Here is a 27,239-nt window from a genome sequence, read left to right as displayed (position 1 = left end):
CCCCTGCTGTCACTGCTTGCATTCAACAGGGCTGAGCTGAAGCGGGGTGGTCTCCTCCAAACACAGACTTCCTGCTGGAAGGAGCCCACTGCTACCACCCAGCAAGGCTGGCCCCCTCCATGGTGTGGGGCCAGGGATCAGGGCCAGCCTTCACCCCCAGCTCTGCTCCAGAAGCACTGGCCTCCCTGGAGAGAAGTGGGTGAGAAAGGGCCGTTCCCTTGCATGTCCTGCACCCCTTTCCACCTGCCAATATCCGCGTTTCTCCAGCTCCTTTCAGGGAACCCCCTCCCCACTGCTGCTGCAACATTCCCTCCGGGCTCCCGCCCCCACAGCCCCCCCCCCCCCCCCCCCCGCCCCCCTAGGCCCCTCCTCCGGCCTCGGGGCGGGAGCACAGTAATTCGAGTTATTTTTAGCCAAGCCGCATCCTCCTAGAGACTCGAGTCAAGGGGAAACCGCCCCCGCACCTCCAGGAGCTGCTTGCAAAAAAAGATAGATTAAAACCAGTGCTTGGAGGGCTCGTGCCAGGCAGGCGGGCCAGCTCTGAGACAGAGCGAGGACCCTGGGTCTCTCACCCGCGGGCTCCCTGTGCTGGGACCCGGTTGTTAGGGGTGGCCGGGGTCCCCCACATGCCCCTCACCGCCACCACTCAACAGCTGTCCTCAGCCCGCCCTCTCCTGGCCCCATCCCCGTCATCCCCGCGGATGGTGAAGAGGGCGTCAGGGGGAGCCATCCCTACTCTCCCATCCCGCTCTGGGTGGGGTGCCTTGGGGGTGGGCAGCCTACGTGTTTCCAGGGGAATTTGGGGGTCACGGAGGGATCCCTTTATCACTTGCCTGGCCTTCTGGCTGATTCAAGCCTTGTCCCAGAGGGGCTATCAAATGGGACAGAGAGGGACTTCCCTGGCGGTCCAGTGGTTAAGACTTCACGCTCCCACTGCAGGGGTGCGCCTTCAATCCCTGGTTGGGGAACTAAGATCCCACGTGCCGCGTGGTGTGGCAAAACAAAACAAAAACGAGGAACGGAGACCGTGGGCCAGGCCCCGTAAGCACTTGGCAAGGAAGGGTCCCTGGAGCCTCCCCACAACCCCTAGTGTAGTAGGTGGTGCCCTCGTCCCCATCTCAAAGGGAGGTCACAGAGCCACAGGAGGACAGAGCGTTTGCTCAAGGTCACCCAGCTGCTAAGTGTCAAGGCAGCATCTAGGTCATGCCCTCCAACCTTTACCAGTGGACAGACTGTGAGGCCTGAGAATGTGACGACCAACTAATGAACAGGTGTAGGGGGACACAGAAAGGAAGGACTGGCAATGCTGTACGGGGTTCCCACCTGCTGTGGATGCCACAGCACACTCTCTCAGACGCGCGCTCCTCAAGTAGGCCGTGGCCCTCCTTCTCCCAAGCTGTCATCAGTGTGCGTCTCAGGCAGCATCCAAGCCCAGAAGAGCTTCCAGGAGTGGCCTTGACAGAGGAGAAAGAGCTGGGTGACCCTGGGCAAGACACTTTACCTTTCTGGGCCTCTGTTTCCTCATCAGCAACATGGGATTAACAAGAGAAGCCACTCTGCGGGTGTGGCGAGCACTGGCAACAGCTGATGCACAGCTCCTGGCTCCCGGCCCTAGCAGGATGCCCCTTTCCTGCCCAGGCCCTGGATTTAGGACTGTGTGCTGGAAGGTGAGGAAACCCACTGTGGGCCAGGCCCCTGGGGCTTTGGGGGTGCAGTGACAGCTCAGGGAGGCCCTGATCAGCTGGGGTCCGGTGCCAGGGAGTCATAGGGAGCAAATGCCAGCTTGTGCCCGCTCAGCCCCTCCCACCTCTCCCTGACCTTACACGACCTGCGTTTGAGCCCCAGCAGCATCCCTCCTCTCCCAGGAAGGCTGCAGAGTCCCTCTTCCAAACCCCAGAGGCTCCTGCCTAGATGGACCCCTCTCTGTTCTACATCTTGGGGTCCTGTGCCCACAGCTTCCTCCTGTCCCAGCCCCTCAGGCTCTGCACATAATAGATGCTCCAGGTGACCGTGGCAGTAGCCCTGGCCCAGCAGACATAAGGGTTTCGAGCTCAGAGCCTCACAGGGCCCATCCACCGATCTCCTAAGTGGAGCCAGGAATCATCCTTTCTGTTTGTTTGCTCCATCACAGAGAACTCCCCCCAGCCTGTGTGGCTGACCCCATTTTACATGGGGCAGGGGCAGCAGGAGAGTGAGGTGAGGGTGAGTGAGACACTGGGAATCTGGGTGATTTGCCCAGGCACCCACAGCTTAGAAAGAGCGGTGCTTGGGCCAAAGCCTGTTGTCTAGGGCCACAAGCCCTTCTCGCTCAGGGGCACTCAATGGGACCTTTAGGGTCCCTAGCTCTCCTGACTGTGCCCCTCTTCAGATCCCCAGCTCCTTTCTGCTCTTTTTGGTGTCCCTTGTTCCTCCCTAAACAGGGCCAGGCCTCCTCCCTCTCACTCAGTCCATTATGCACTGAGGCTGGGAGGGGGTTTACTGAAGCACTAAATGAGGAGCAGGCAAGGGCAGGCCCAGAGCCTTCCCCAGACCTGGCCCCCCACTGTGGGACACAGACCTCCTGGCCCTCACTGCCTGCCCCAAACCCCCCTGGTCTGACCACCCTGGTTCCCTGCCTGACTTTGCCACATACCCTCTGTGTGCTTTGGGCAAGTACCTGCTCCTCTCCAGACCTCAGCTTCCCCACCTATAGGCTTGGAGACGGGAACCAGATGATCTTCAAGGCCCCTGCCCCAATGCTGGTTTTCTCAACTCTGCCAGGGGCTCCTGGGTCGCAGCCTCTGTGTCCTGGGAGAGAATAGGGACTTTGAGAGTTGGGGGTTTGAAACCTTAGGGAGGTGATAGCCGCCTTGTTCATTCAGAATAATTATTGCAAAAGCTACTACACCCTTCCCTCTCGCACACTTAAAGAATCTTCCACCTGATCCTGAGGCAGGGGTGGTCCTGGGATCCAGCCCCTGGGCCATAACGGGGGCTGAGAAAGGAGGCCTCCCCTACCCCCAGCCTCTTTCCCTGGGCTAGGAAGACACACACAGGCCATAGGGGCATCCAAGCAGGATGGGGCTAAAGGAGAAAGGGAAGCTGGAGGGGCTGCGGTTGCCATGGCAGTGACACTGCTGGCTCTACTGGAGGCTGCTGGGGGGAAGAGAGGGGGTGCCTCCCAATCCTCAGCTTCATTGCTCTTTTTCACATGCTCTTTTTTCACCTTGGAAGCAGGGGTGAGAGCTGGGGGAGCCCCTTAGAGGTGCAGTCCTGCTCTGTCCAGCCCCCTCTCCTGCCCACCTACTCCATCCCTCCCTTCCTGGCAGGTCAGTCCTCTGTACTGCTGAGCGCCCCCTCCTTCAAGCCTGGCCAGTCCCTGCCTGCCTGAGGCTCACAGACCCCAGCCCCATCCAAAACTGGCAGGAGCCTGTCCTCCTCCCAGGGACACTGCCACCAACACCAACACCCCCTCCTTTCTAGGCGTGTTCTGGGAGGGCCCAGTGAGTCTGAGTGGAGGCAGAGCCAGCACAACGGACCCTCCCCCACTCTGGGCATCTGTTGGCCATAGAGGCCAGGGCTTCTTCCAGGTCACCGGTCAGTGTCACAGGGCTTCCTCCATGACCTCACTGGGCACACACCATCCCATGCTCCTCTGGTCCTGGGGGGCATCTGGACCACAGTAGCTCTCCATTTGGCTGTGGGACCTCTAGCAAGTCATGCCCAAGGACTCCATCTCCCCATCTGTGAAATAGGGTGATGGGAACCCTGCCAGCTCCCAAGGCTTCTGTGTGGTCTCGGGAATGCTCAGCCAGGCCCCAGGAGGCTTCCTGCCTGCTCTGCACTCCCTCCACTGTCACAAGCGAAGAGACTGAGGCTCAGAGAGATGAAGTCACTCCACTGGTGAGCAGTGGTCAGAATTTGAACCCGAGGGACTTCCCTGGTGGTCCAGTGGTAAAGAATCCGCCTTCCAACGCAGGGGATGCGGGTTCGATCCCTGGTCAGGGAACTAAGATCCCACATGCCACAGGGCAACTAAGCCCGTGCACCACAAGTACTGAGCCTGTGCACCTCACCAAGAGACCCCGCGTGCCACAAACTACAGAGCCCATGCGCCCTGGAGCCCACGTGCCACAACTAGAGAAAGAAAAACCCGCATGCCACAACTAGAGAGAAGCGCAGCGCCGCAATGAAGAGCCCGTGCACCACAACAAAAGATCCCACGTACCTCAATGAAGATCCCACGTGCAGCAACTAAGACCCAATGCAGGGAGGCAGGGAGGGAGGGAGGGAGGGAGGAAGGGAGAGAGGGAGGGAAGGAGGAAGGAATTTGAATCCGAGTCAGTCTGATGTCAAAACCCATTCCTTGGGCTTCCCTGGTGGCGCAGTGGTTAAGAATGCAGGGGACATGGGTTCGATCCCTTGTCCGGGAAGATCCCACATGCCGCGGAACAACTAAGCCCGTGTGCCACAACTATTAAGCCTGCGCTCTAGAGCCCGTGCACCACAACTACTGAGCCTGCACTCTGAAGTCCATGCTCTGCAACAAGAGAAGCCACCGCAATGAGAAGCCCGCACACCACAATGCAGAGTAGCCCCCGCTCGCTGCAACTGGAGAAAGCCTGTGTGCAGCAATGAAGACCCAACACAGCCAAAAAAAACCAAATTAAATAAATTAATTAAAAAAAAACAAACCCGTTCCTTTAACCCCAAACAGACATAGCCTCTAGTAACTCTGATGTGGACCAGCAGGGGCTGTGCCCAGGGATACCCACAGGCTCCACTTTCTCTGCCCTGTTCCCTCTCTGGGGAAAGACACCCTATACCACCACTACCAGGAGCTTGAAGCCAGGGGAGACAACCTACCCAGAGAACCTGTCAAGAATGGGCAGACAGGGGCTTGTGGGGGGGTGGGGAATGGATGCCAGAAGCAGGGGTGTGAGAGGTCTGGGAGGCTCAAAGGACTTCTTCCCAAAGGAGGGGAGCTCCAGGTGGCCTGCGGTGGCCCCACTCCATCTGCAGTCCTGTGCTGCCCCCATGTGGAAGACAGGCTCACATTCCTCAGTGAAGACACATCACTTCTGGGCCAGGAGCCCCCCAGAGGGAAAATCAGTGGCCTGGGGCTATGAAGGTGTCCCCAGTGACTGGAGGAATGCGCTGCACCCCCAAGCCTCTGCGGGACCTGTCTTCTCTCTTCCCGACAGATCCTGGACCCCAGCCTGGCACTGCAAGCTGCCCACCACCTTTCCTTCTCCCAGGAGCTACGAATCCCAGACTTTTGGAGGAAAGTGAACTTGAGAGTTGTATTTTCCAACCCTCCATCCCATATTTCAACCTCCATCCCCAGGAATTCCTCGTATCTGAGAGCTTACTACCTCTGGGAGCAGCCCATGGTTTGGAAGAAAATCTGACTGCAAAAATGACCCTTGCCCATGGTATTTGCCTCCCTCAATCATAGCTCTGCCCTCTGGGGCCACAAGAACCAAGTGGCCTCTCACAGGAATTTCTAAGCAGATCCAAAGCTTAACCCGGTGCTTAGGGGCCTCCTCTCTGACCCCCAGTCTTCTTTCCCACAGGTAAAACGTCCTGCTTCTGATAGGCCACTCTGGTTGCTCCTATCTGGGCACACTGGTAGTCCCTGTCCTCTGGAACTTCAGGACTGAGGGGACCCCAGCACCCCTAAGGACTGTCATGTCCTTCCATCCTGGCCCTTCTTTGGATCCTGTGCTCATTTTTTTTTTTTTTTGCGGTACGCGGGCCTCTCACTGCCGTGGCCTCTCCCGACGCAGAGCACAGGCTCCGGACACGCAGGCCCAGCGGCCATGGCCCATGGGCCCAGCTGCTCCGCGGCATGTGGGATCCTCCCAGACCAGGGCACGAACCCGTGTCCCCTGCATCGGCAGGTGGACTCCCAACCACTGCGCCACCAGGGAAGCCCCCTGTGCTCATTTTTAGCATTCACTTGATACTGACATTTCCCCTAAGCCATTTCTGCCTCCCCAGAGCCGTTGTGGGGAACAGCATGGCTGGGAAGAACAATGACTGAACACCTAATATATACCCAGCACAGTGTTCAGTGCTTTACTCAAATTATCCAGTTTACCTGATAAAGGAAACTGAAGATGATTCAAAGAAATGGAGAGATATCCCATGCTCTTGGATTGGAGAAATTAATATTGTTAAAGCAGCCACACTACCCAAAGCAATCTACAGATTTAATGTGATCCCTATCATATTTCCCATGCCATTTTCCACAGAACAAGAACAAATAATCCTAAAATGTACATGGAATCATACAACACTGAGAATTGCCAAAGCAATCCTGAGGAAAGAGAACAAAGCTGAAGGCAAAACCCTTCCAGACCTCAGACAATACTACAAAGCCTCAGTAATCAAAACAGAGTGGTATCAGCACAAAAACAGATATATGGATCAATGGAACAAATAGAGTGCCCAGAAATAAACCCATACACCTATGATCAATTAATCTTCAACAAAGGAGGCAAGAATATGCGATGGAGAAAAGACAGTCTCTTCAGCAAGTGGTGGTGGGAAAGTGGGACACCCCATGTAAATGAATGAAGTTAGAACACACCCTCATACTATACACAAAAATAAACTCCAAATGGCTTAAAGGCTTAAATATAAAACATGATACTATAAAACTCCTAGAAAGGAACATAGGCAAAATATTCTCTGACGTAAATTGCAGCAATGTTTCATTAGGTCGGTCTCCCAAGGCAATAGAAATAAAAGCAAAAGTAAACAAATGGGACCTAATCAAACATAAACTTTTGCACAGCAAAGGAAACCATAAACAAAATGAAAAGACAACCTACGGATTGGGAGAAAATATTTGCAAACAATGCAACTGACAAGGGATTAATTTCCAAAATATACACACAGTTCATACAACTCAATATCAAACAAAGCAAAACAAAACAACCCAATCAAAAATGGTCCGAAGGGGCTTCCCTGGTGGCGCAGTGGTTGAGAGTCCGCCTGCCGATGCAGGGGACACGGGTTCGTGCCCCGGTCTGGGAAGATCCCACATGCCGCGGAGCAGCTGGGTCCGTGAGCCATGGCCGCTGAGCCTGCGCGTCCGGAGTCCGTGCTCCGCAACGGGAGACGCCCCAACAGTGAGAGGCCCGCGTACCGGAAAAAAAAAAAAAAGGGGGCAGAAGACCTAAATAGACATTTCTCCAAAAGAGACATACAGATGCCAACAGGCACATGAAAAGATGCTCAACATTGCCAATTATTAGAGAAATGCAAATCAAAACCATGAGGTATCACCTCACACTGGTCAGAATGGCCATCACCAAAAAGTCTACAAAAAAAAAAAAAGTCTACAAATAATAAATGCGGGAAAGGATGTGGAGAAAAATGAACACTTCTGCACTGTTGGCGGGAATGTAAATTGGTGCAGCCACTATGGAAAACAGTAGGGAGGTTCCTTAAAAAACGAAAAATATAGTTACCATATGACCCAGCAATCCTACTCCTGGGCATATATCTGGAGAACACTCTAATTCAAAAAGATACATGCACCCCAGTGTTCATAGCAGCACTATTTACAATAGCTAAGACATGGAAGCAACCTAAATGTCCATTGACAGATGAATGGATGAAGAAGATGTGGTGTGTGTGTGTGCGTGTGTGCGTGCGCGTGCGTGTGTGTGTGTGTGTGTGCGCATATATATGGCATACACACAGTGGAATACTACTCAGCCATAAAACGAATGAAATAATGCAATTTGCAGCAATATAGATGGACCTAGAGATTATCATCCTAAGTGAAGCAAGTCATAAAGAGAAATCCCCTATGATATCACTTATATGTGAAATCTAAAATATGACACAAATGAGCTTATTTATGAAACAGAAACAGACTCACAGACACAGAAAGCAAACTTATGGTTACCAAAGGGAAAGGGTGGGGGAGGGATAAATTAGGAGTTTGGGATTAGCAGATACAAACTACTATATATAAAATAGATAAACAACAGGGTTCTACTATATAGCACAGGGAACTATATTCAATTTCCTGTAATTAACCATATGAAGAATATGAAAAAGAATATATATACATGAATCACTTTGCTGTACATGAGAAATTAATGCAAGATTGTAAATCAATTATACTTCAATTTTAAAAAAATTATCCGGTTTAACCCCACAAGACAATTACTATTTTCATCTGCAGGTTACACTCAGAACTGAGGCTTAGAGAACAGAGATCTGGACCAAGTAGAAAAGCTGACTTTTGTCTCTGTGAAATCCCTCCAGGCCAACTGACCTCTTGCCTCCTGATTCTGCCATCTGCCTGGATTGGTGAAGTACGTACATTTAATTCCTCAAACATTTATCAGGTCCCCACATGTACTTGGCACTGTGCCAGGCACAGAAAAAAATCACCCCAGATATCTCTGACCCTATAATTTCAATGAGTAAGCCCCAGTGGATCCTACTCGAGCTGTGAGTTGGGCTGTAGCTCTAGACAAGGCCTGGACAAGACAATACCACCGCAGGCCACATGGCTCAGGCGGATCACATCCAGCCCTGCCAAGTCCAAGGTCCGTCTGGTCACCGAGGCCTCACATCTCTCTGTGTCTTATGTCCAAGGCGTTTACAAGGGGCCTGGGTGATAGACGTTCTGCTGTGTCCAGGTAGTAGTTCTGCCCAAGGCTATGCCACAGAGGTCAGCAAGTGGACCCAGGCCTCTGCAGAGACAGAGATGGGGCAAGAACTGCTGACACACAGAGAGTGAGGAGGAAGGGCTGGAGGAAGCCCTGGAGGAAGGGCTAAGTTCTTTACCTTTTTTGTGTTAGAAACTCCTTTGACATCTGGTGATGTTTACTGACATCTCCTCAGAATAAGATTTTTAAATGTGTAAAATAAAATAGGATTACAAAAGATTTTTATGAAAAGGGAAAGATGTCCATGAGTTACTACTGAATGAATAAAATCAAGTTACAGAAGAGCTTGTATAAGCTCTTTACACATTTATGAAGAGAAAAAGAGAGAGAGACTGGAAGAGGAGCAAGAGAGAGTGAAAAGGAGGAGGAGAGAGGAGAGGGAGGGAAGAAAGAAAGAGAGAAATAGAGGAAGAAAGGAAGGAAGGGAGGAAGAAAGAAGGAGGAAGGAAGAAAGGAAGGGAGAAAGGACAGAAGGAGAGAGAAAGAAAGGAAGGAAAGTAGGAAAACTATCTCTTTATACATATGGCTGGCCCTACCATCTTTCCCTGGTGCCTCAGTGGTTAAGAATCCGCCTGCCAATGCAGGGGACATGGGTTCGAGCCCTGGTCCAGGAAGATCCCACATGCCACGGGGCAACTAAGCCCGTGCACCACAACTACTGAGCCTGCGCTCTAGAGCCCACGAGCCACAACTACTGAAACCCGCACGCCTAGAACCCGTGCTCCGCAACAAGAGAAGCCACCGCAATGAGAAGTCCTGAGAAGCCCGCACACTGAAACGAAGAGTAGCCCCTGCTCGCCACAACTAGGGAAAGCCCGTGCGCAGCAACGAAGACCCAACACAGCCAAAAATAAATAAATAAACAAATTAATTAATTAAAAGAAGAAAAAAATGAAAAGCATGGCAGGCCATTGGCTCCAGATCATGGTTCCCTTTAGCCCCCCAAATGGTCCCCTCAGGTCACAGCCAAAGCTCCTCATTCTTGTCACTGCCTCCTCCCTTGCCTGACAGCTGGGATTTCACCCTGGGCCTATCCCTATAGCAGCTCCAACAGTGCTGCATGGCCATCATCTCTGAATCTGCCTCCCTGTCGGACTATGGCTCTCTGCTCGTTGCTTACTCTGCCACCGTCGAAACAACCTAGTAACACCAAGTCCTCAGCACATGTCATTGCTCACTTTTTAGGATCTGTGAGAGCTACTGCTTAGTTGGAAGGCCACACAATGGGGCAGCCTGGTTCCTTTAAAGCTGTCACAGCCTTTTTTGCCGACCCCTAACATTTGCTTCCCTTTCTCAAGGTGTGGCAGTCAAACCTTCTCCCCTGGGAATTCTCTGGTGGTCTAGTGGTTAGGACTCTGCGCTTTCACTGCCGAGGGTGTGGGTTCAATCCCTGATCACGGAACTAAGATCCCACAAGCCATGTGGCATGGCCAAAAAAAAAAAAACCCCAGAACAAAAAGCCGCCTCCTCTTTGTCCAAACTTCCAGCGCCACCTCTCCCATATACCCTGGGGCCTCGTGCCACGCCCACCTCCTACAGTCCCCACCTCTGCCTACTAGCTCCTCCACCTGTTCTCAGCACCCCTCAAGGACTCTGCTCCTGCAGAGGCACCTTTCTGGCCTCAATTGTTTCTTCTTTTTTTTTTTTCTGCGGTACGCGGGCCTCTCACTGCTGTGGCCTCTCCCGTTGCGGAGCACAGGCTCTGGACGCGCAGGCCCAGTGGCCATGGCTCACGGGCCCAGCCGCTCCGCGGCATGTGGGAACCTCCCGGACCGGGGCACGAACCCGTGTTCAATTGTTTCTTTGTTGGCACTAGGTTACCCCTTGAGCATCTGAGCCTGCTCTTGATTCTCCTAACTCACACCTGCCAGATTTCTCTCCCTCTCCTCAGGAATGCTTCAGTAAGGAGTCACCTGTGTGTCCTGCCTCCACATCCTCCTTTCCCTTTCACTCCCCAACTCTCTGCAAAATGCTTCGGTCAGTCCATGAACCTGCCTGCCAAGGAACGTCCATTCAGTAGGTGTTTCTCAAGTTCCTGTTCTACATCAAGTGCTGTGTCAGGCAATGGGAAAATGAAGGTGACCAAACCAGTTCTGAACTCTTGGTGCTTGAACCAATGAACACATATACAAGTAAATAGAAAACGTAGAGTGTGGAAAAGTTCTGTGAAGGAAGCAAACAGGATGAGAAGATGCAGAGTAACTGGGGAGATGGGGCAGAGGGTCTCTGTTTTAGATAGGGTAGGCCAGGGAGGCTTCTCCAAGCAAGCACGCTATCCAAAGAGCAGGGAAAACGTGGTACAGGTGGAGGGGATAGCAAGTGTAAAGGCCCTGAAGCAGGAACAGGTATTCCTGCTTGGCAGGAAAGAAAGAAGTCCATGGGTGTGGAGAAAAGTGAATGATGAGGAAAGCATTGCCAAGATTAGGGGAGGTAAAGAGTTTATCTCTAATGCAAGGTGAAGTCCTTGCAGACTTTAAGTGACAAGATCTGATTTGTTCTTAAAAAGTGCCCTCAGGCCCCACTGTTGGGTGGAAATGAACTATAGGGGTAAGAGGTGGGGAAGGCAATAGAGTTATTAGAAGGCAACATTTACTTATTTTGGATGACAACAGGCATATCACATTTAATGCATCTAAAAAGAAACATCTGGAGACTTCCCTGATGTTAAGACTTCGCCTTCCCATGTGGGGGGGGTGGGGGGCTGGAGGCGGGTGCAGGTTCCATCCCTGGTGGGGGAGCTAAGATCCCACCATGCCTTGTGACCAAATAACCAAAACATAAAAGATATTGTAACAAATTCAATAAAGACCTTAAAAATGGTCCACATCAAAAAAAAAATCTTAAAAAAATAAAAAAACATCTGGATCACTGGCCCCCTCAAAATAAAGCAACAAGACCCCTGTCCCTCCCCCAATCTTCCCCATTTCTGTAAAAAGCACCATCTTCACGCACTTGTTCAAGCCAAAAACTTAGGGGCTACACAGGCCTTCTTGCTCTCCCCAATCTTCTGCGTCCCAAGCCCAGTCTACCCTCTTTCCTTACCCACTCCTAACCATCCCCCGTGCCCCGACTCAGCTCCAGGCACCATCCTGTCCCATCCTGCACCAGACTCCTGACGGCTCTCCCTCCTCTGCCCGCTACAGTCCATTTTCCGCGCAGTAGCCAGAAATACTTTTTTAGGAACACGAATCTCCTGTTACCCCCTGCCTAACATGTATTCCTCAATGACTCCCTTCGCCTTCAAGACCTTTAATGAGACCTGGGACCCAAGTCAGGAGGAATATGAGGAAAAACGAGAGGGGTCGGTAAACCTGAAGGAGCGAGGCCAGGCCCGTAGCACCACCTTCCCATCTGGCTTGTGTCCTCCGGGCTTAGGAACCTATCTTCACGGCGCTGGGGGAAGCTTTTCCAGTAGTCCCTTCCTGCCGCGACAAGCCTATTTCCCGTGCTGCACCACGGCGTTCCTCTTCCTCTTCCGGTCCCAGGCGTTTCGGGATCTGCGGGCCCCGGTGAGTGCTAGCCGCGCGGTATCCGGAGCCATCCGTGACTCCCGGACGGCGGCGGGGCGCGTGGCCTTAGGGAGGACGGGGAGACCGGCTGCCTGGCTGTGGGGAGCGGAAGCCGCGGGGCGGGGACGTTGCTCGTGGGTTCTCAATGGATGGATGGGAGGGGGAGAATTCGGATTTGGGGGGAGAGCGCAGCCTTGCGGCTGGGGGGGGTAGTTTCGAGGCACCATTACCTGAGTTTGGGAAGGGGAGACTGGCGTTGGGTCGTGCAGAATGAATCCGGGCTGGTGGAGGGCGCAAATGCAAGGCATCTGTGCTGAAGCCTCATTCAGGCTTCTGGCCTAACGTTCTTCTAGATCAAGGCGAAGAGGTAGGCCCGGCCCCGCGAGCTCTGATCTCCACTCTCGTCCTCCAGTTGCAGACATGGCCAAGTCCAAGAACCACACCACGCACAACCAGTGTAAGTTCCCCTGGCCCAGCCTTCATCTAATGCTCCAGACCCTGGCAAAGATTAGGGATACTGGTCAGGGAAAGGAGGCACATTCCTACAGTGGGCCTGGGGCTGATTTTACTTTCAGCCAGCATTACCTATGGGGCTGTAGATTTAGAAGCCAGGGATCCGCTTGGGATAACCCACAGTGCTTTGCATTCAGTGGTAAGGGGTTTCTTAGACGGATCCCAAGTAAGGAGAAATTATGGTTCTCCCGGGCTTGCAGCTGTGATGGTGGTCTTATTAGAGGAAATCTCTTTTCTGGTCTAATTCCTTTTTTCCCCACAGCCCGAAAATGGCACAGAAATGGCATCAAGAAACCCCGATCACAACGATATGAATCTCTTAAGGGGGTGAGTGTGTGCGCCGAATCAGAAAAAAGTGTGTGTTTGGCTCCAGTTGCGTGGTCAGGGTCTTTCATGTAGCTTAACTGTCCTTCGTTTTGCCTGGACTTCATGCTGTGCCAGACCTGTAATAAAGCTTTACTTGGCTTTTACTGGCCCGAGTTGTAACCTGCCTCCTGAGAGCAGTTTGTCTGATCATCTCCCTTGCTCACTCAGAGCTTTTCAAGGGAAGGGGTGGTCTTGCCTGTGTACCCAGTACCTTGTGAGCCTTCCATTCCACTTTGACCACCCATATGACCTTGATCTGATGCAGTACTAGGCATGGAGGGGGCAGCTTCCCTTCCTGTGCTAGGGAGTTCTAAGGATTAGCCAAGAAGGCTGAGGCTGTAGGGTCTGAGCACAACTGAGTCTTGTCTCCACTTTGCTACTCCACTGTACTGTTGGTCTCTCCCCACCCCCTTCCCTTCCCTCCGTTGGTCCTTATTCTGCCTTGTTTGCTGTGAATCTGTTGTACTAACCTTAGTATTTGGCACCTTTTAAGGGTGAGGGGGTGGGGTGTCCGTGAGGGGGTTTCAGGAAAAACTCAACCAAAATCCTGCTGTAGGAATTTGTTCTTCCTTTCTGAGCTCTATTGGGCTCTAAGGGCCAGATATTTCTGCATTTAAGGTTGACTTGATGCTGTCTCAGCTCCCAGCAGGCCTCGGCTGGCGACTGATAGTCTCGTGGGTGCTGCTGTGGAGAGGGGCACCATGGGTGACTTGGGGGCCCCTACATGCTGCACTTAACAGCTACCTGTACATTTTTTGTCTTCCAGGTGGACCCCAAGTTCCTGAGGAACATGCGTTTTGCCAAGAAGCACAACAAGAGGGGCCTGAAGAAGATGCAGGCCAACAACGCCAAGGCCGTAACTGCACGTGCTGAGGCTATCAAGACTCTTGTAAAGCCCAAGGAGGTCAAGCCCAGGATCCCAACGGGCGGCAGCCGCAAGCTCAGTCGACTTGCCTACATTGCTCACCCCAGGCTCGGGAAACGTGCTCGTGCCCGCATCGCCAAGGGTCTCAGGCTCTGCCGGCCAAAGTCCCAGGCCAAGGCTCAAACCAAGGCAAAGGCTGCAGGTGCAGCTGCGGCTCCGGCTGTGGCTCCAGCTCCCGCTCCCGCTCCAGCTCCCACTCCCGCTCCCGCTCCCGCTCCCAAAGGTGCCCAGGCCCCCACAAAGGCTCCAGAGTAGAGCCTTTGTCTGCCAACGTGAGGACAGAAGGACTGGTGTGACCCCTGGGCTGCTGTCTGCATGGGGCTGGTGTCCTCCTGTGCTATTTGTACAAATAAACCTGAGGCAGGATCTTTCAGTCACGTGGGGTCGGTACCTACATTTTGTGTGGGAAAAGAGTTTAGCCTTCCTTGGATGGCAGGGTGTGGGTGGGAGTCAGGGGAAATAGGGCCTTGGAGTGCCAGAAGGGGACTTAGTAAATGAGGAGTGGTTCGGTGCCTTAGGGACACTGGGGCACATAGCTTGCTGGACTGGGCAGGCTGGTGAGGACAGAGAAAAACCCCAAACATCCCTGTCAGGTCTTAAAGCTTACCCAGAAGAAAAGGGAGCACCCAGAAGAATTCTGCACTCTGGCCTGGGGAGTTCTAGGTTCCTAGCGTGCCTGGCCAGCATTCACTGCTCTGAGTTGTACAGTCCCCCAAGTTCTAGGGCTCCTGGGAGGCCAAGCAATGGTGGTACTGCCTTACTTGCATGACTGTGCTGTATTCTTTGCCCCCTGGATCAGGTGCTTCACCAGCAGTCTTAGCCCTCAGAACAGCCAATGAAGCACTGTTCCTGGTCACACTAGATCTTCATCTGTAGTCCAACTTTGGGCACTAGGGATGCTCAAAGAGTTGTCGTTATGCTGGGGCAACAGGTGGGACCCATGGTGTATGATCCCTCATCTCTGAAGTAGGTGTTACTATTATCTTTGAAAGCCTGCTCCGTGAACATCCTTGCTGTTAGTACTTCAGAAGTGGCCCCTGTCCACACAGACTTTATTGTTGGGCAGGGGGGAAGAAAGGTCCTTGGCACTGATCGGGGTGGAGGTTGGAGAGCGCGGGGCTCAGCTTTCGCTGGGCAGGGCGGGCACGCTGGCCAGGGCAGGCAGCAGCCGAGTGTATATGTCGATCCCGCGGAGGAACATGGCCTCGTGCAGCCGTTCATCGTGGTCGTGGAGCAGCACGGGTGTGTGGTTCATGGGTGAAAAGCCCAGAGCTGGGACCCCCACCTGCAGGGGGCAACAGGAGCCGTTAGGGGGAAGGCCAGCACCCAGGACCATTCCACTGCCCACCCTACTGCAAGCAGCTCACTGCGCGAAGATAGCGGCTGTCTGTGGCAGCGGGGAAGATCTCCGGCTCCAGGGTGAGGTTCCTGTAGAGGGAAGAACCTGGTGAATGAATGTGGAAGCAGAGAGGGGAGAGGGCAAGGGAAGGGTTGAAGGAGCAAAGGAAGGTGGGAGGGAGGGAAGGGGAGAGGGGGGCTGGCCGGTGTGCTCACATGTCCTTGCAGACCCCACTAAAAGCTGCCCACCAGGGGTCTGAATCATCAGTAGATGTCACTCGGGGCTCTGTCCATTTCTGTGGGGAGAAGGATGGCAGGATCAGGACAAGGCCTGGCATCTTGCCCTATTCTTCATAGGGTAGGCTGTGCCTGGCACGGGGCACACACCCACCTACCCAGACATCCAGCTGGCCAGTCCAGCAACAGGCCCTCTTTCAGTCTCTCAAAGGTCACAGGTCTGGGACCTTCTGTGCCCTCCACTTCCTGTCCATCCTCAGATCATTCCTAAGTGCCCCTTCCTCAAGATGGCACTCCCAGACCCCTCAGACTGGTCAAATACTCCAGTTACAGATTCACAGTTATGAGGTCCCACCCTTTCCTGGACCACATGTGTTCACACTTACATAAAAGTAATACATAATTTTTTGATTCCTGTCTATTTCTCCCTTCATTGTGTAAAGACTATGAGGGCAAAAACTTGTCTAATTTCACTCCCTAGTATTCCCCAGCACCCAGCAGTGGCCTACACAACTAACACTTGTTGGTGAACAAAACATGTCTCTCACAGCTAAAGCCAGGATGTATGCAGGCACACCAAACGTACACTCCTGCAGTGATACATGCAGCAAGCCCAGCCTCCCCAGCTCCCACAACTCCCCTGTTGTAGGTTCCCCAGTCCACACCTGAGCGAACTCGAAGGTGACCCCTTCGCCAGCTGCCTGGCACCAGCCCTGCAGCTGCTCCTCGAAAGCCTGTGAGAAGGGAGATGAGCTGACCCCTCAGGCTCTCCCTGAGCCTCTAGGACAGGGCTGAGGACCCAGGCTCCCTCCTCCAAACCCAGGTGGAGATGGCACCTTCAGGTCCACATCTGGTGCCACGCGGAAGTCAAAGCTGGCGCTCATAGTGGCAGGTACCACATTATAGGCTACACCACCCTCTAGCTTAGTCAGGTTCACGGAGGTTACGGCCCCCTGCTTCAGCTGAGGGTCTGACTGCAGCCTGTGGGCGGGGGCAGGGGCAGCAGCAGCAAGGGGGAAGAACAGATAAAAAGGGGGCTCAGCCCCCCTCCTCTCCTGCGTAGCCTCCCAGAGCCCCGTGCCCTTTCCCAGGCTGCCTCACCTCTGCCTCTCCTTCTCCCGAAAAGCCAGGATAGAGCTCACAACCTTGTGCTAGGAGAGTGAGGTTAGATGTGAGAGTGGCCCCAGGACAGCCTCGGGAACTCCCAAACTCCCTCCCCATATGCCACACACCAGCTTCTCTGCTGCCGTGTCCTCAATGAATCGTGAGCCGTGGCCTGGCTTCCCAGTGCTTGTGACCTGCACCCCTGAGAGACGCAGGGGGAAGGGGGTGTCTTCAGTATGGGAGAGGCTGGAAAAGCAACCAGCCCTGGGATGGGCCCGGGGTCTTCCCCTCATTCCAGGCTCCTCTGCCAGGTCTCTGCCCGCCTCAGAATGCACAGTGTAGAGCTGGTTTCTGCCCATGGTTAGGGCCTCCTTTCAGAAGCTCAGGAAAGAGATGCCCAGGTAGGAAGGGGCTGGGAGGCAAAGGCCCTGGGTTCAAGGCCTACTCAGGCCCCAGCTTGCTGTGGAACCCTTGGCGGGCCCCTGCCCCTTCTGGCCCAGTCTCCCATCTGCACAGTGACCCCCAACGTCCAAGTGCATACTCACACCAGGGGCTCCGCTCACTGTAAAACACAGTGAAGGCGTCAGTGGGGTTGGCCAGGCCTGAGGAGGAAAAGGTTGGCCAGGCCTGAGAGGGTGGAGCGGCCCAGCCCCCACTAGCAGCCTCCCTATCCCCTGCTGGCCAGTCAGTGTCCTGCCACCCTGCTCACCCTCATCCAGGGCGAAGCCAGCCCTCAGGGCCTGGAACTCGGGCCGCTTCACAAACAGCTCCATGCCTTGGTGACCCCCAATCTCCTCATCTGTAAAAGAAGCAGGAATGTGAGATAGGGGGTACCCCAACACTCTCCCCACCCCTGAAGGTGCCCCTCCTCGAGTCACTCCTACCTGGCACAAAGGTCATGTGGATGGTTCTGGGGAAATGGTGGCCCTCAACCTTCAGCCTCCTCACAGCCTCCAGGTACCTGAGGGGCAGTAAGAGGGTGTAAGCCAGGTGCTGGGGGGGAGCCATCAGAGCAGGCAGGCTGCAGCCTTGGGCCGTGCTCTGCCACGGCCTAGCAGGTGACTCCAGAAAGTCTCTGTCCCTGTCTCCCCATCCATGCAATGGTCATAGCGGGAATTCCCGCCCAAGGTAAGGGGTCAAGATGTTCCTTGGCCTTGATGTTCTCCAATCACACCTGGGTCCTGGGTCAATCCAACGGGCCAGTGGGGAAACTGGGAATGAAGGACACTCACTGGATGCTGACACACTTCATGTCCTGGGCGCCCCTGCCATAGATGTAGCCGTCAGCATCCTTGAAGGCTTCAAAGGGGTCATGACTCCAATGTTCCTGGGGGCAGGGGCAGGAAGAGGGACCCAAGCACCAAATGTAGTCGTTAATCCACTCTGCTCAACTGTGGCCCTGCCCAGGGAGCAGGTGCCCTAGGAGCCCACGTAGGTCTGAAGAGGGCAGCTGACAGCCATCCCTCATCTCTGCCTCCCACCACCAACCCTGCCTCTGGCATACCCCACCCCTGGCATGGAATGGCTACTGGGCAGAGGTTGCTTGATTGAGTGGAGTAATGCTCTATGAGGTCGAATCAGTGCCAGGACCAGCATCGTGGGATCCCTGCAGTCGAATGGGGGATCCGTACCATCTTTGTCCCCAAGGGTGTTCCACTCCCTACACCCCCCGCACCTTGAAGACAGGCACCACATCGGTGTGGGAGTTGAGCAAGAGGGAAGAGAGTCTGGGGTTGGTGCCTGGCCAGGTCAGCACAGTCACCACACGGCCAGGTGCCACCTGGAGAGGGCCAGGAGGAGGGGTCGTCAGTGCACGGTGAGGAGCTGCCCCAGGCCCACCTCCCCTACCCATGCTGGGCCACAGGCTCACCTCCACTTTCTGACAGCCCAGGCCCAGTTGGCAGGCTCTCTCCTCAAGGAAGGCCACGGCAGCCCCTGGGAACACAGACAGCCTTGCTGCTGCTTCTGCCTCCCCACACCTCCCACGGACCCAGGCAGAGATGGGGGTACATCCAGAGAAGGGAGCAGACCCCTGCCTCAACACAATTCCACATCCGTCAGAGACATCTGCATCGCTGTCCCCAAGAAAGAAGACATTTTTGGCCAGTGACCCTTTGTAGAAGGCCAGGTGGGAAGTCCAGAGTGAGAAGCAGGTGTCATTGTTACCTTCCTTAATGATAGGGAAACTGGCGCGGAGACATAAGGCTCACCCACTGTTTCCCAGCTGGTAAATCACAGAGCAGGGATTTGGATTGGACCCCAGTACACAGTTCCCAGCCACCAAGCCTGATTCCCCGAAGGTCTGTGGCCTTTGTTCAGCCCCAGTAGGCTTCCGGGGGCCTCTTCTTCCCTTCCCCAACCCCAAGTGCTGGAGAATAAGGTGAAGTTGTTCCCTATTTAACTACCAGTTGTAACTTTTGGAGCAGCACAGCCTGGAGGGGATGCTGAGCTGCCTGCTGACCTAGGGAACGGCTTAGAGGAATGGAGGCGCCATTTGAGGCAGATTAGGCTCAGCTGGGTGACGGGTTGGCGCCTGGTTTAGAGCACAGTCCCCGCCCCTGATGCCCCACCACAGGTCCTCCTGGAACCTCCGCGTTCTCACCGTAGTCGGGCTCGGGTTGGACGGTGCGGATGCGCAGGTACTGACGGAAGAGCGTCACGGATGGGTGCTCGCCTTCACGACGCTTGCTGGCCATGGCGCTGCCCTGCCGTGGTGAGCTAGGGGCAAAGCGAGTGGCTACCTACCCCTCCCCGCCGCTGGGGCTGGTGGGCTCCATTTACACGCAGTCCCTCCCCAGGGCGGTTCCCCGGCCGCCCCGCAGGGAGAGAATACCTTGTTTCGGAGCCCCCAGTTACAAAGGCCCCATTCTGTTTCAGGCGCTGTGCTGGCCACTTTCAACACATTTCCTTATTTAATCCCCCAAGGAACCCCATGAAGTTCGTGCCTCTGAAAGCCCACATTACAGAGGAAAAAACTAAGACAGATTCAGAGACACCTAGAAAGTAGCTGAGCCACGTTTGAAACCAGACATTGACTCCCCCCCGCCCTCCTCAAAAAAATTCTCCCAGTTGCCCGGATTTCATGTCAGGGAGCCCCAGATCCCTCTACCCCTCTCCACAGCCCCCCACCTCACTCTCTGCTGGTCTTGGGCCCGCGCTCCCCTCTCGGCGTCCGCCCTGGACTGTGGGCGGGACTCCAGGTCCTGCGAGGTCTCCGGATCAGAACTGCCGCGGTCCGCCCACCACGTGGCCGGACCTCGCAGGGCGGGACCGAAGACTGCGAATCAGGGCCGTCCCAATCTCTAAGGCCCAGTGAGCGTGGGCGTCTCCGCCAGCCAGTGGCTCCAGCCTCCGCCACTTACATGAGCCTGGGATTCAGGGGCCCACCCCGGGGCAGCTGCCTCCGCCGCCGGCCCCGCCCTGCAGCCGACAGCGAGCTACAGGCTGGCCCCGCCCCCGCAGGCCCCGCCCTTGGCCCTGGGCAGCGGGCCCCACCTCCCGCAACCTCCCGATTGGGCCAGAAGGGAGGAAGGCGGGCACTGACCGGAAACTTCGCAGCTGCCCCCTTGAGCGCCCCCTCGCTCTCAGAGTACAGCTTTGAAAAGTCCTGCTGGGTCTGGCCCCGGCCTGCTCCACCACCCCCTCCCGCGAGTCTTGGACTTCTCCCCTCCTCAAGCCTCAGCTCCTCAGGGGCGGCCTCCCTGACTGCCTCAATGCTCCCTGTGTGGAGAGGTTATTGGTTAATATCTGTGAGCTCCAAGATGCTGGTCCATGTACCCGTAGGATTCTGTCCCTAGCAGGGGACAGAACAGACGGACAGCGTGCCAGGAATAAAGGATAAACGAACGGATGGGCGCATGTGTGATCGCACCACTGTGTAGGCAAATCTGTGTATCAGTGGGTGACTGTGTGTATGACAATGTGAGATGGTGGTTGGGTGTGACAGAGGATGGCACGATGAGAGGATGTAATCGTGACGCTGTATGACAGAATGAGAGGTGGGAAACTGCACAAAAGCATACGTGTGGCACCTTCTTGGCTGACCCTGTGCCAGGCTCCCTGGCTCTTCTGCAGCCACTGGAGAAGGAAGATAAAGAGGCACAGGTGTCCCACTGGCCACCCACAGGCTGCACACAGTTGTAGCTGCCCATTTGTGCGTCCGGCTGTCCTTTGTACTCTCAGCCAGTTCTGCCCTCAGTTCCAGGGGCTGAATCAGCTTGGGGAGGGGTGGGGTTGAAGACTTCAACCTCTGGGCACAGAGGAGGCAGGCTGGCAGGGTAGGGTAGGGTCCATCCAACCCTCGTGAGGTTTAAGTCAGACTGCTGACCCACAGATTCCCAGGGGCAAGCAGGCTTGGTGGTTCACCAACAATGCTATTGTTGGGGCCCAGGGCAGGCCATCCCAAAATGTGCCTCAGTGGCATGTTGGTTATTTTGAATTAAAGTCACTTGAGAAATGTCCAATGCAAGAGAGACATTCGACCCTCCTTTCTGTCTCCCTGAAAACAATAAATCTCTATACAAAAGGTACACTCCCTGCATCTGGAGGTAGGACACTCTGGTTTCCGGAGATAGGGAATTCAGGCTGAGAAGCCTGTATAAACAAACCTTGTTAATTCTTTAATTTACTACCCTCAAGCCCACTCTGTTTAGATTCTTTACTAATTCAGCAGCCAAAATATGCTTCTTTGTCCTGTCAAGTCCTCACAAATTTATTCTTTGTCTAAAAAGTATAAAAGCTGCCTGCTCTGGCCACTTCTTAGGTCCCATTTCTACGAGACCTCCTTGCACATGATTAAAATTTCTTTTTCTCCTATTAATCTGTTTTGTGTCAATTTTATTGTTAGTCCAGCCAAGAACTCAAGAGGGGTAGAGGGGGAAATTTCCCTCTTCCCAATACTGTGTTACTTATTAAATCACATTCTCCACACCACCTTTACAAATCTTACTCCCTTCGGCCATAGGTCCTCTATTCCTGACTCACTCAACTCAGCCACTAGACCCTGGATTTCCCACCAATCCCAGCGGTCATTCAGCAGTAGTAACATCCCCTCTCCATGACACTCCCACGTCGCCAGCCCAGTATGGCCAAGTGCTCTGCTTAACCAGACTCAATCCTAAAACCACTTTCTGAGCTAGGTGTTACCATCATGCCCATTTTACAGATGAGGAAACTGAGTCAGAGTAGCCACTCAGCAGCCATCTAGTAAGTAGCGCATGTCCTTAGCCTTCCCAGGCTGCTGGAGCAATCCCTCCAGCTCTCAGTCCCAAAGCAGTCCCAGACTTGCCTCCAACTCCAACCCCACCTGCAGCAACGCCAGGAAACAGAACCTGTCACTCCCTAGGCATAACAAAAATGCTTTCTTTTATTGTGCCTCTGAGATGAAATGAGAGGTCCTGACTGGGCCTGGCCCTCTGGCCTCTACCCTCCAACCCCAGGGGCTGCCTCCCTGGTGGAGACTGGTCCAGATCCTCCAAGCTCAGGCCAGGCCTGGGGTCTGGACAGTGGGTGAGCTCAAGGCAGATGGTCAAGGAAGGCAAGAAGGACGAGGTGGAAGTCTTGTGGTTTGTGGAGGTAGCAGGCATGGCCTGCATCGCGCAGCTTCACCACAGAGTGGTTAGGCAGGTGGCGGAGCTGCCGCAGTGACTCCCAAGCCAGGACGCGGTCCAGCTCCCCATACAGGATGAGAGTCGGGGTCTGCAGGGCAAGGCAAGGGGCTGTGATCCTGGGGCCTGATGGGGACTGGCCCTCAAGCCACCTCCTTAGGAAATCTTCCCTATACACCCCATCTCTCCCATCCAGATCAAGGATGGGGCCATGTGTCCTCCAAGTAAGACCTGAGGCCTTTCCCCCTATGACTCGAGCCAGGGACAGGAAGCCAGGACTTTTGGAGACCCTCCTCCCAGTACCTTCACGGCCTGGAACTGTTCTTGGGTGTAGTTCTGGGTGGACGCAGGTGCAATGGGCACGAATCCATGCAGCTGGTGGTGGCCTTGCATCAGGAAGGGCAGGGCATAGCAGCCACTCAGTGAAGGGCTCACCAGCACGACATTCTGCACCTCTAGGTCCTGCAGCACTCGCTCCAACAGCTGTGCCCGCCCTGCCTCTGTGCTTGCCTCCTTCGAAGGTGCCGAGTTCCCAAAACCTGGGAACAGCAGAAGGCACCAGCTGAGGGAGGCTGGGAAGGAGGTCAGGACTTCCTGCCCACCAGAGTGAGGGAAAGAGATGGGGGGCAGTGGCATATAGCATCTGCTACCCCAAACTTCCTAGACGTTATTTTTGTACTGTGATAGGGCTGCTAGAAAACCATCTTTCATTCATGATGTTGGCAAAACTAAAAAGACTGATAATACACAGTGTTAAGGAAGATGTGGACACTTTTGTACATGACTGGAGGGTAAATCCACACAGCATTTTTGGAGGGTAAGATAATATTTGTCAAAAAACTTCAAGTGTGTGTCCTTCGACCCATCAACTGGCCTTGATGGCTACCCTACAGAAATGATTGCCCACATGCTCAAAGAAGCACGTCCAAAGATGCTTCAGCTTCCTTACTTGAGCATTTCAACTGACACTGAAAACTCTAAAGCAGGCTACATGTACAGCCACCAGTCGAGGAGTGGCCAGATAAAACCTGTTCATCCCTCTGATGGCACACACGACGGAGAGGGAGGGTCACAGTGCCTGGCATGACCCATGAGACATGGTAGAGGAGAAGAAAACTAGGCTGCAGATAGATTCACTAAGCTGGCAGGACACCAGTCATGTTTACAGCCCCCACCAAACAACCCTGTATCTCTAGGCATGGAAACGCCCAAAGAGGGCCTGGCACCCTCAAACTGCTTAGAGAAGTGAGAGGGAGAGAAACATGGCATGGGTCTCTGAGGGCATCACTCTTGGTTGATTTTTTAATGACAAGAATAATAGCAAAAATCATTTGTATAGCTGAAAAAACAAAAAGCTACCTAGTTTGTCATAAAAAGGACAGTGAAATCTCCCCATGCAATCGCTTGTGAGGCAGGTCACGTTGCTAACTGCTCTGTGACATGCAACAATCCACACTGTAGTTTTCAAGGTAGAAAATAAAAAACGCAGAGCTTTTCGTGTTGACACTTTGTGTTGTGACTTGCCCCTGCTTGTTCAGACACTGGGGTCCAGATGCTCCCCAGCCACAACTTAGGGCTTTCCTAACCCTCCAGTTCTCCCCTCTGGCATGCTGTCCCCATGTCCCTGCTGCATGTTACCTCCTTAGACCCAGGGGTGGGGGCTCTCACCTGGGAGGTCAAGGGCCACGGCCCGGTAGCCCCTCTGTGCCAGCAGCTGCAGTGTGCCCAGCTGCTCCCATGTCCGGGAGTTAAAGGCCTTTCCATGGAGCAGCACCACATCCACCCTGTGGGCACACAGGGGAGTGTGTGTTCTGGGGGTTCTTTCTTCCCAGGCTTCTCCCACTGCCTTCCCAGGCCCTGAGCACTTTGAGCTGAGCTGGGGGACCCACACAGGGACTCCCCGCGGGCCTAGTGCTTCCACTACACCCTGGGGTCAGCACCCACCTGCGGGCCCGGTGAAGTGGGAGCACCTCGCGGTAAAAAATGGGGGAGCTGCCAGGGGTGAGACCAGCCAGGATTGTGACATTGGGGTCTCCCCAGAGCCAGGAGGTCTGCTCAGGGGGTCCTGGCAGCCCCACATACAGTAGCAGCATGAACAGCAGGCCCAGGCCCAGCAGGGCGACCTGGGACCGGGTCATGGAGTTCTGTACCACAGTCTGGAGGAGGAGAGGAGAGGGAGAAGAGGGTAGGGCTGAGCCCCTGCAAGGTCCCCTGGACCCCATTCTCAAATCCCACCCAGGAGCGCCCAGCAGAGGAAAAGCTCAGCCCTTGCCCTTTCCTCTGCTCCAGGCAAGGATCTGAGGGTTCACACCCAACTACTCCACATGCCAGGGCAAGGGCTCAGATACCCTAAAGCGTGAGGAGCATCTGAGATGTCCTCTTGGCATCAGTGGCCACCATCATCCTTGTGCCAGCTAAAACCACTTCCATTCATCAAGTGCTTATGATAGCCAGGCCCTGTGCTTGGCCCTTCACATGTAACGACTCATGAACCCACACAAAAACACTAGGGAGCAGGTATTATAGGTCTCTTATAGATGAGGAAACTGAAGCTCAGAGAGGTAAATTCTCTTACCCAAAGTGCAGAGTAGCAAGCAGGGGAACTGGGACTTGAGCCCAGGGCTGGGCTCCTAACCACCAGGCCACACTCAGTTTGCCAAGGAGGAAACCAAGGCTGTGAGGTGACGGATGAGCTCGTGGACAGAGTGCTGAGAGTCATCAAAGGTGAAAGACATCAAAGAGTAAAGCGATGTCCCACTGAGGGCATGTTTTGAAATGGTTCTTTTTATCACACTGCATATAATAATGCTAAAATCAGAATGTGTTTTACCACTGATGGGAATATTTAATGCTCTACCCCAGCTGATATTAAGTGGGAAGAGAGCTCATGGAGAATATCCTTGACGGAGGAAATGCCTAGGCATGAGGGGGTATGCGGCTAGGGAGAAGCATGGCACATCTAGAAGTGGAAAGGGAGCCGTGGAGGCTGGAGAGACAAATGCCTCCCACCCCCCAGCTTCACGCCAAATGACCTGCTTCATGGACTCCTCTAGTCTGAGTTCTTTGCCAGCCCAGAAAACAGACCTCAGTATCCAGGACCCAGACAGAGCAGTTAGCCCTGCCTTTGAGACTCTGCTCTACCAATTCCTGGCTGTGTGCCTTGTCAGTAAAATGGGGAGGATAACCTGGCAGCTGGCCTCCCAAGACTCCTGTGAGATTTCGGTAATACAGTGGACCTGACCAGGGGCTGTCTTATCATTTCTTGGGTCTAGGGTGAGCAGGCCTGCCTTGTTCCCAGATTCTAGTAAACAGGTCTTTATTGAGTGTCATCTGGGCGCTGGCTGGAGTTCAGGGCTGGGGAATCACCTTGGATCCCCCCACCCCCCACCCCTCCCTGAACGAGAAGGCTTGTTTCCCAAGCCCCCACCCCCAGGCTCAAGGGTCAGGTGGTGACTGGGCAGTGGCAGCCCCTCTGGGGCTGAGGGAGGACCAGATGATGAGTGGAGGAAAAGCACGCTCCTCTCTTCTTTCTGACCACGACCAGCCTCGGACGCAAGCCTCCATCGCGCGGCAGCCTAGGTTCCCACCAGGCAGAGCATCCGCGCTGAACCTCTCCTCTGGTGGGCCTGGTGCCCTGGGGCACCTCTCCCGGTAGGGAGGGACGGGACTTCAGCCGTTGCTATGGCAACCCAGGCAGCTGGAGCACTAGACAACAGTACGCTACAGATATGGGGGGAGGGGAGGGAGGCGCTGTACCCGCGTTAGGTCCTTGGCATACGCGTCGACAATGACACACAGGTGTACAGACGTGCACACAAACTCTTGTCCCCAAATGCTTTTCCTTTGTACAAGTTATTCCCTGCACGTACAGGCAGCCTCCTTGCACACGCACGGGCCTCTGCACAATCGATACCTTGAAACACCCTCAAAGTCACGCACACATTCAGCCATCAGGAAGGCAGAGGGACAGGTAGACACACACACGCTTTCAAAACCATATGCAGGGTTTCCCTGGTGGCGCAGTGGTTGAGAGTCCGCCTGCCGATGCAGGGGATACGGGTTCGTGCCCCGGTCCGGGAAGATCCCACATGCCGCGGAGCGGCTGCGCCCGTGAGCCATGGCCGCTGAGCCTGCGCGTCCGGAGCCATTGCTCCACAATGGGAGAGGCCACAACAGTGAGAGGCCCGCGTACCGCAAAAAAAAAAAAAAAACATATGCAGACCCTCATATTTCAAGCACCCAGTCATACACACAACCCCAGAACTACACACGCACACAAGAAATACACAGGCACAGGTAGAAAGACGGACACCCAAACACAGACCCTCAGAAATACACACACAGACACACAGGTAGATATACACCCTTAAAATCACACGCACACAGAAATTCACACAGTAGACATACAGACACAAGCGGGCAGACAGGCTGACATAACCCCCCCAACACAGGCACACAGAAGCACCGATACACCACACACACACGTACACCCAGAGCCCCAAGAACACACGCTGACAAACGCGCGGGCGCGCACACTTGACACACGAACACAAACATACTCGCTGCCCCAGCGCGGGCCCCTCCCAGCAGGACTCTGTCCCAGGGCTCCGGGGGCAAGGGGCGGGGCAAGGATGGCCCGCCCCCGGCACCCTGCTGGCCTCGCTCCCCGGGGACACTCACCGGGCTGACAGGGATGACCGGGTCTGCCACCGTGGGGCGGGCTCCGCTCAGGTGCAACCAGCGCCAAACAGCCCCTAGACGTTGGCGCTACCTCAGCCTCCGCCTCTCTGCGGGCGGCTGCGAGCCTCCGCGCGCCTGCGCAGTCCGCGGTCTCGGGTCCACGCCTAGTAGCCGAGCTGGAAGGGGCACTGGGGGCGGCACCCCAAAGCACAGAGGCTTGGCGCCCCCGTCCCCCCGTTCCGATTTTCCGGATTGTTTTTGGCCTGAAAGCCGGGGGAGGGAC

The 27,239-nt window shown here is 54.7% G+C and overlaps 3 protein-coding genes and 1 long non-coding RNA gene across 12 annotated transcripts in view; 1 reads left to right on the top strand and 3 right to left on the bottom strand.

Moving 5' to 3' along the window:
* The window catches only part of LOC307192645, a 32,450-nt gene extending 20,354 nt beyond the window's left edge, over nt 1-12,096 (bottom strand). For all 3 annotated transcript variants that reach the window (XR_013830147.1, XR_013830148.1, XR_013830149.1), the window contains exons 1-3: nt 11,990-12,096; nt 2,633-2,787; nt 1,324-1,454 (exon numbers count right to left, since the gene is read on the bottom strand). This is a non-coding gene — a long non-coding RNA (uncharacterized lncRNA). The remainder of the gene's footprint in view (nt 1-1,323; nt 1,455-2,632; nt 2,788-11,989) is intronic.
* A 54-nt stretch (nt 12,097-12,150) lies between these two features.
* RPL29 (ribosomal protein L29) lies at nt 12,151-14,368 on the top strand. 2 transcript variants are annotated; one of them, XM_079935456.1, is made up of 4 exons: nt 12,151-12,187; nt 12,541-12,644; nt 12,963-13,027; nt 13,833-14,368. In XM_079935456.1, exons 2-4 carry the CDS (start codon nt 12,608-12,610, stop codon nt 14,244-14,246), a joined length of 516 nt encoding a protein of 171 aa, XP_079791582.1. In that variant the 5' UTR covers nt 12,151-12,187; nt 12,541-12,607; the 3' UTR covers nt 14,247-14,368. The 2 variants fall into 2 exon arrangements, with proteins under 2 accessions (XP_079791582.1, XP_079791583.1); XM_079935457.1 differs by having other exon boundaries at nt 12,166-12,187; nt 12,600-12,644.
* Nucleotides 14,369-14,474: 106 nt separating this feature from the next.
* LOC307193467 (aminoacylase-1) lies at nt 14,475-22,682 on the bottom strand. 5 transcript variants are annotated; one of them, XM_079935441.1, is made up of 16 exons: nt 19,800-20,052; nt 19,504-19,617; nt 19,273-19,388; nt 18,541-18,605; nt 18,346-18,450; nt 17,903-17,997; nt 17,555-17,631; nt 17,380-17,469; nt 17,216-17,272; nt 16,799-16,872; nt 16,668-16,717; nt 16,403-16,547; nt 16,232-16,300; nt 15,546-15,625; nt 15,359-15,419; nt 14,475-15,276 (listed from the first exon to the last, which is right to left on the bottom strand). In XM_079935441.1, exons 3-16 carry the CDS (start codon nt 19,364-19,366, stop codon nt 15,112-15,114), a joined length of 1,227 nt encoding a protein of 408 aa, XP_079791567.1. In that variant the 5' UTR covers nt 19,367-19,388; nt 19,504-19,617; nt 19,800-20,052; the 3' UTR covers nt 14,475-15,111. The 5 variants fall into 5 exon arrangements, with proteins under 5 accessions (XP_079791567.1, XP_079791569.1, XP_079791568.1 ...); XM_079935443.1 differs by lacking the exons at nt 19,504-19,617; nt 19,800-20,052 and adding an exon at nt 22,580-22,682; XM_079935442.1 differs by lacking the exon at nt 19,504-19,617 and having other exon boundaries at nt 19,805-20,052.
* Nucleotides 20,957-27,082, bottom strand: ABHD14A (abhydrolase domain containing 14A). Of its 2 annotated transcripts, XM_079935455.1 has the most exons (5): nt 26,957-27,082; nt 24,221-24,432; nt 23,945-24,060; nt 22,580-22,815; nt 20,957-22,367 (listed from the first exon to the last, which is right to left on the bottom strand). In XM_079935455.1, the coding sequence occupies exons 2-5, from the start codon at nt 24,412-24,414 to the stop codon at nt 22,185-22,187; spliced, it is 729 nt and encodes a 242-aa protein (XP_079791581.1). In that variant the 5' UTR covers nt 24,415-24,432; nt 26,957-27,082; the 3' UTR covers nt 20,957-22,184. The 2 variants fall into 2 exon arrangements, with proteins under 2 accessions (XP_079791581.1, XP_079791580.1); XM_079935454.1 differs by lacking the exon at nt 26,957-27,082 and having other exon boundaries at nt 24,221-24,791.
* Nucleotides 27,083-27,239: the final 157 nt, after the last annotated feature.

The sequence above is a fragment of the Stenella coeruleoalba genome, assembly GCF_951394435.1.
Source record: "Stenella coeruleoalba genome assembly, chromosome: 10".
Classification (NCBI taxonomy): domain Eukaryota; kingdom Metazoa; phylum Chordata; class Mammalia; order Artiodactyla; family Delphinidae; genus Stenella; species Stenella coeruleoalba.
Note: the sequence above shows the minus strand (reverse complement) of the source record. Positions and strands in the feature narration are given on the sequence as shown.